The sequence below is a fragment of the Urocampus carinirostris genome, chromosome 2, assembly GCF_059441175.1.
Source record: "Urocampus carinirostris isolate Australia breed hairy pipefish chromosome 2, RoL_Ucar_1.0, whole genome shotgun sequence".
NCBI lineage: Eukaryota > Metazoa > Chordata > Actinopteri > Syngnathiformes > Syngnathidae > Urocampus > Urocampus carinirostris.
The window spans coordinates 48427370-48434729 of record NC_142350.1 but is presented as its reverse complement, the minus strand read 5'-3'; the positions used below and the strand labels follow the sequence as shown (position 1 = coordinate 48434729).

Below are 7360 nucleotides of genomic sequence, written 5' to 3'. Positions count from 1 at the left end.
AAACCTCGACATAAGGAATTTGAAGAAACTTTGAGAAGGGACTGCACATGATGTAATCACCCTTCCAGGATGACCAGGCTGCAACGGATGTTGCAATAACAAATAATACACAGATATTGTCAACATAAAATAAGTTATTCATATGCTAGAAGTGTGTTTAAGCCTAGATTTAAACAGTTCCACTGAGGTTGCAGATCAAATCTCAGGGGAAGAACATCTTCAAAAATAAATTACAGAAGGGAAAATGTGCCCACATTCTAAAACCGAGGTTTTGAACCTCATTGCGATAAATTAAAAACAAAAAAAAATATCCTAATTGCCCCAACGTTCAGCCTCTGCCACCAGGACAAACAAAAGGTGGAGGAGGAGGTTGTGTGGGTGGGGGACAAGCATCATCATTTCAATTCCTCCAGAGCGGGCGAGGAGGAGAGTGAAGAGGAGGCGGGGCCTTTCTGGTGAGATAGTGATGCTCTCGGCAGGTGCCCTTAAACTGACAAGTAGGACCGGACCAGGGATGGAGAAGACTCACTGAGTGCCTGAGACCACAACACACACGTCGCTGAGCAGCAAACAGGTGAGCAGGTTTCACTTTTCTTTATGTTTATTTATACAGGACTTTCAGGGGGAAAAAATCAAGATAATACAGACACTACAAAATCATTGTTTTATTGATGAACAAAATTTCAAGTTGGTTATGTTAAATTTAAAAAAAGTGCTAATAGATATCAGAGGGGAGAAAAATGCACACCCCTAAATAAGTGATGGTTTATGAAATGATGTGCATTTATATAGCGCTTTTCAAGTCAATGACTTCCCAAAGCGCTTTACATTGTGCTTCACATTTCCCAATAGCGGCCGTGATGTGTGCAGCCATGTAAGGCGCTAACCTGCTTATTGGGGGTAATTGGGGGTTCAATGTCTTACCCAAGGACACTTCGATATGTAACACGGACAAGCCGGGATTTGAACTGGGATCCCTTAATCCTAAAACGATCGCTCTACCTCCTGAGCTACTGCCGCCCCGAAAGGGGTAAGCAGAATAATACATTTGTAACCATAAACCTGAAACTCTCAAATGTAGGATTATCCCAGAAAATGAGAATATTTTGATTAAGTTCTTTATTTGCTGTGATGAAAAAAAAAAATCATACATTCTGGATTCATTACAAGGCAATTAAAATATTACAAGCCTTTTATTATTTTTACATTGCTTACTATGGCAAAAACTTACATACCGCATCTCAAAATATTAGAATATCATAAAAACGTACACTAGAAAGCTGCAAACAATAATAAACTATATTAAAATTAAAAAAAGCCTTGCAGTAATTCAGTTTATTTGAGCAATAGTCAAAAGGAACAGAAGCTAGAAAACATTTTATTAGAGATCAAAAATAAAGTATCTGCAAAATTAAAACTTGAGGCAGAAAAATACAGACCACTAAATTAGCAATAATTTAAAGGGGGAAAATATGAACATAATACAGACATTTGAAACCAGAAGTCACCAAATAAACCAGAAAGATGCAGGCCCATCTAAAAAAGGAGAATATTGTGATACAAATCAACTAGATAGATACTTTATTCACTGAAATACTCATAGACAGAAATGTCCCATCTCAAAATGAGTAAAAAAGTGTACTTGTAAGCTGCGGGCCATAATCTGCAAAATTATTTAAATATTTGCAATATCAGTTGAGTTTTAATTAATCCAAAATGTATGACATAGTTTATGACGAAAGACTTTCATCACAATATTTTCATTCTCTTAGTCAGGGTGTCAAACTTATTCAAGTTTTGGGGGGCACACGGTTAAAAAAAAAACAGTCGTGGGTTGGACAAGTAAATTTAAGGGCGAAAGAGGAAAAAAGAGCAGGACAGAAAGAAAGAAAGACAGACAGAAAAAAAAAGTCAAATACCGAAAGAAAGGGAGAAAAAGACTTGCTTTTTAAAGAGAGGTAAAAGAGACTGTGAGAAAGGAAGAGAGACAAAGAGTGAAGAAAGTCACAAGAGAAAGGGCAAAAGAGAAAGTGTGAAAACATTGCTACCCTGTGTCTTTATGAGTAATGTCTGCTTTGGGGACATCAAGTGGACATATTTAAAACTGCAGCTCATTTTTCTCTTGCCCATCTCTCAGCGTACAGGGCGGATTTTATCTGCTCCTGATCCGGCCCACAGGCCGCTTGTTAAACTCCCCTGCGCTCAGACAGGCTTGTATTTAAGTCTTTCTGTTTTAATTATTTGCGTACTGTTAAATATTTCTGAATTATCTCGATTTTTATCGTAACACTTTCACGGTGAATTTAGTGGCGTGTATTAAAATAACACCTTTCTCTCTCTATTTTTTGCATTTCATTCATGCGAATCTTTCAAATTAACAGATTTAACTTTATTTGTGATTGACATTTTTATTTTTTTTCCTCTGTTGATCATCATATGCAAGGTTACAATGAGTCTATCTTGTTCCCACTTTTAAAATCATACAACCAGTTATTATAGCAATATATCCTGTAAAATGGATCACATCTTGTCATTCAAAAGTAAATAATAATGAACATGTCAGGTAGTAATTGTAGGATAATAACGTCTCATCACACCATTTGATTCAACACAATCACGCACCATTAGACTAAATCAATTCTGTACATCAATTCAATCATAGACAAACAATGTATGGGTTTTGCAGGGCCCGACAGCTTTCACTGGTTTATCCCTGCTGTATCATACAGGTGCCCTGCCCATCCCTTAGAACGCGTCCAAACATCCCACTATCCTTTTACGACACCTCTCCACTCATTCCTAATAAATATAATTACTTTTTTTTATTAATGGTTTGTGAACCCCTTGTTTTTGCTAAGAAATCGGTATAACAATTTGTCTCAATTTTTCTGAAACTTTGCTATTGGAGGCAACTAGACTCGAAACCGGGTCGCAGCGGTGAAAGCACCAAACTCTCAAAACTGGACCACCGGTGGTATAGACATACGAAAAGGCGGTTCATTTTACGTTTTGCTGTGAAATGCACCAGATTGATGTGTTGAGTTTAAAACGTACAAAGGAGCATGCCCCTGGTCTCCCCTAGCTTGTCCACCCACTAGTGCCTCGCTAAATTTGACGGGAAATACTGAAAATGACAATATATATTTTTTTTATCACCACTGTTTTTCTTTCTGCAGTTCTTTTTGACTTATAAATGAATTCATTTTAAATGCATTGGAGCTGGAAGAAATTTCCCAACTGTATACAAATATGTTCACAGCCTGACCCTTTTCCTCATCCGTACCTCTCGAACTCCTCACTTCTGCCACCATGTTGCTTCGTCCCGTGCTTTTGAGTGCCACTCTGCTCATCTTGGCCCCCCTGGACCCTCTTCAGGCTCGCGCTCTTCACCCCAACCCCGATGGCACTCAGGTAGCAAAACTCGTCACGTTGCTATAGATTAATGAAAAAGATTCGGGATCTACTCGAAGACAAAATATTTTTTTACTGTAAAGTTTTAAATGTTGACATTTTAATAACATGATTTTTATTGCAAAAATTGAACAAAACCAAGGGACACTGACGACAAGAGCAGCACCGAAACATTTTTCTTTTTTTCAATTATGATATTTGCAAGCGGGATTAAACATCACGTGTGTGGCCCACGGGCCTTAGTTTGGCCATCCGTGAACTAGTTTTGTTTTTTCCAATTACAGCATTTTACTATTATAGTTCACACAATGTGTTTTTTTTTCTTCTTCCCAGAATTCAATCAAGTTCAAAATCAATGATTATGCTTACATTCATAGTAAATCCATTTAGGTTTGCTCAAGTGTCAATGACAGTATTAAAAATTACCGTAAATTCCGGACTATCGAGCGCACCTGATTATAAGCCGCACCCACCACATTTTAAGAGGATAACCGCTTTTGTACTTACACAAGCCGCACCTGTACATAAGCCGCATGCGCCCACATCAAAACATGTGACACAATCACAAAATTAACCCAAACCCGACTGAGTCCCGCGATTGTAATTGAATATAAAGTACACCATCCAAAAACCGCAGCCGGCAAAAAGAATGGAAAATAATACCGGTACTTAACGTTTGATGTAGACCTGCAGAGTCCGGGTCCCGTTGAAAATAATCCAAGGGAAAAAAAATTATATTTCCAAAGGTAATGGTGGGAAAAATATATATCCACTATTGTCCGCTGCGTCCACAAACACGTCTCACCTTTACTCCACTTCCCATCAGCCCCCGTTGTATTCGCCCGTGGAAAACATAGCAGAATAAGTCTCTAAAATAAATACATTACAAAAATATACAGTTGCAAATACATATTATACATGGTTACACATATTTACAAAGAAAGACGGTACACCGAGAGAGTTTTCAAAGCTTTAATAATAAAGAAATATATGGTTCTTGTCAAAAGAAATATATGGTTCTTGTAGAAATCACGGTCAACCGTCCTCATCCTCCTCCTTATAACTGATGTCAAAAAAGAGACTTTGTCAAATGGATGTCGTTCCACGCTCCCTTATTCAAAATCACGCTAGCACCACACTCGCAAAGTAAAGTAGCTCTGTTTCCTTTTTTATCGGACTGCTCGATTGCTTTTACCTTGAAAGCTGCGTCATGTGTCTTTCTTGATGCAATTTATATGGTGAGGATATGTCTACGCTAATTTAAATTGTGCACAAGCAAAGAAGTTGCAGCCTTCCTCGGCGCATATATTCCACCGGTCTAAATCTTACCTTTTGTACTCGAGCGCCGCTGGCGGCTGTTAGAAAAATTACATAAATTGGCCGCATCGCTAAATAAGCCGCAGGGTTGAACGTTTGGGGAAAAAAGTAGTGGCTTATAGTCCGGAATTTACGGTATTCAAGTTGGTGTAATGTGAAAAAAACACATCTCTGAAAGTCGATTTAGTTTGTTCAATATCTAAATAGTGTTTTATTGGTATATTAAAGAGTTTTTTTTTTTCCATCTGCCAACATCGAACGTAAGAAAATATAATCTACAATACGTCACTTAACTCAAAGAGCTTTTAAAATGTCTTTATGTCCAACACTTCAAAACAGGTACATCAATGAAATCAGAAACAAAAAGATTAAGTGTGATTTTGTTGATGTCACTGGGATTCTGGTACCCTATTACAGCGATAAGTCAGGGATATTTTTTGATTATTTCATGAATTAGAAATAGTGTTAAAAATGGGATTAAAAAAAAAACAAGTCTGCTGAAAAAATTATGCAAACACTGCTCTCTGGTGGCTTCTCTTTGCCATTGCATTCCTTCTTTCGTTGTGGTTAACGGCAACTGGCATTAGTTAGTATGACTTTTTCCTATGAAGCGTCATCGGCCCCTACAGGTATTGTATTTAAAAATGTATACTTGTATTGTTCTGATATATTCGCGATTTACTGAAGATCTAGAAATAATGTCTTGATATAGCACACGCAAGATTAAGTATTGCATATGTGAATCGCAGATGTAGTTGTCGATCTGCAAAATACTTTGTTCACTCCGGATTTCTTCTTTCATTGGAACTGGAGAAATCGGCTTTGAAAATAATTAAAAGATGCTTACATTTGGGCATGGAAAATGTGTACAAACCCAACCTTTAGCGAGAGCAAGTTTACAACTTTAAAAAAAAAAAAACATACCTTAAATAAAACGGAAGTAGTTATAGTTCTATGAGTCCCATGCGACCGCTAGAGCATCTTGTCACTCTGAATCCTTGTGTTCACGTAATAAGATTCTGTAGGAATCAACCCTTTGGTGAGACTGGAATTTATACACATTCCTTGGCCACAGGTATCACGAATGTCCAGTTTAGTATGCATTTCTCGAACTGTTCATGCACGATGGGAACGTTAAGTGGTCGGTAGGGACGAGATATAACAAAATATGAATGTATACTAGAGCTAAAGAAATTAAACCCTACCGAGCCCGACCAGTTCACTTGATTTGAGGGACTGAGCCCGAAGCAAACCCGAATTTTTATATTTTATTTGTGAGGACTCGACAGTAAGACTCCTCTCGGTGACCTTTGTTTCAGTTTTCTCTCCTTTTTTAATTATCCACCCGTCGTTGTCCTTTGTTTCCCCCCCCCCTCTCTCTTAGTGGAGGATCCGTTCGATAGATTCCTCCTTGGCACGTTCAGCATGTCTGCACACTCGTTGCGCGATGAGCGTGCGGGCTGCGCTGTGTGAGAGGGGGACGGAGTCTATAGTAGATAGATAGATGGATAGATACTTTATTCATCCCCATAGGGAAATTCACACATTGTATGGACCCTTCACAAAGAAAAAGAACAATGATGGGGGTATATATATAATATATATATATATATATTTTTTTTTTTTTTTTTTTTTTTTTTCCTTTTAGCGAGAGAAAACCATGGCTCAGCCTGAACCCGAACGTAATGAGTCGGGCTCGGGTTTAAGCTCTTACCTCTAATGCGTACCCTCCACTACAGTTTGTTCAGGGAAGATCACTTTCTCTCCTCTATCTAATTCTCATTCACAAAGTTACTGGAGCATCTCCTGGACCGCTACAACGACCTCCTGACCACGGACGACCTTGAGAACCTTCTGAGCTCCCCGGCCGACGAGCAGTCCACTCTCTCCTCCGACGCCAAGGCTTTGGACTTCCCCTCCAAGATGGCCGACACCCAGCCCGAGACGCCCTGGCTCCGCCTCCTCCGGGGCTCCTTGGCCAATCACGAGGCAGAACGCTCGCGGAGGGGGTGGAACCGAGGATGCTTCGGCCTGAAACTGGACCGGATCGGCTCCATGAGCGGTTTGGGCTGTTAGTGGACAGACTTTAGGGATCGGTTTCTAGCTTGTTGCGGTTCTTTAATTCCACTGTAGTGTTCAACTATTAAGGATAGTTTTTAACATTGAAAAGCTTTTATTTCTTTTGCATTGATTTCATTGTAAATGAGATAACGAGTTTTAGTAATATGTTAAGGCCAGTGTTGTGATGTTTTGCAATCATGCTGTGAGTTCATGTTGTAGAAGCAGAAATGTAGGTTATACAATCCATCGTGTTTCCGCACTCTTTATGATTTGCACAAATAAATAGGTTTTACCTTTGTGTCTGTTTTTGCCACTGATGATATTTTATTAGGTACACCGGTGTAGTTTAAACGAATGAATGGCCTTTATCGTCATCATAGAGGATGAATGAAATTGGGCGGGGTTCTCCTATCAGTGCAGATGAAACTAAATAAAATTATGAATATGTGCAAAAAGGTTAAAAAGAAAATGAAAGAAATAAAAATTTGAACAATACATATAAGTACATTGTGTAAAGTCACAGTCGCAGTTGGTTCATACTGTTCAGGGGTGTTAAACTCATTTTAACGCG

The 7360-nt window shown here is 38.7% G+C and overlaps 1 protein-coding gene across 1 annotated transcript; it reads left to right on the top strand.

The window, feature by feature from the left end:
• The first annotated feature begins 425 nt into the window (after nt 1-425).
• Nucleotides 426-7087, top strand: nppcl (natriuretic peptide C-like). The gene is made up of 3 exons (XM_088326863.1): nt 426-574; nt 3260-3411; nt 6520-7087. Exons 2-3 carry the CDS (start codon nt 3310-3312, stop codon nt 6802-6804), a joined length of 387 nt encoding a protein of 128 aa, XP_088182989.1. The 5' UTR covers nt 426-574; nt 3260-3309; the 3' UTR covers nt 6805-7087.
• Nucleotides 7088-7360: the final 273 nt, after the last annotated feature.

Bases quoted from the DNA above. Each gene is read 5' to 3' on its own strand.
- nppcl (XM_088326863.1), top strand. From the start codon at position 3,310: ATGTTGCTTCGTCCCGTGCTTTTGAGTGCCACTCTGCTCATCTTGGCC. The intron at 3,412-6,519 runs GTAGCAAAACTC...TCATTCACAAAG, and splicing joins CCAACCCCGATGGCACTCAG to TTACTGGAGCATCTCCTGGA.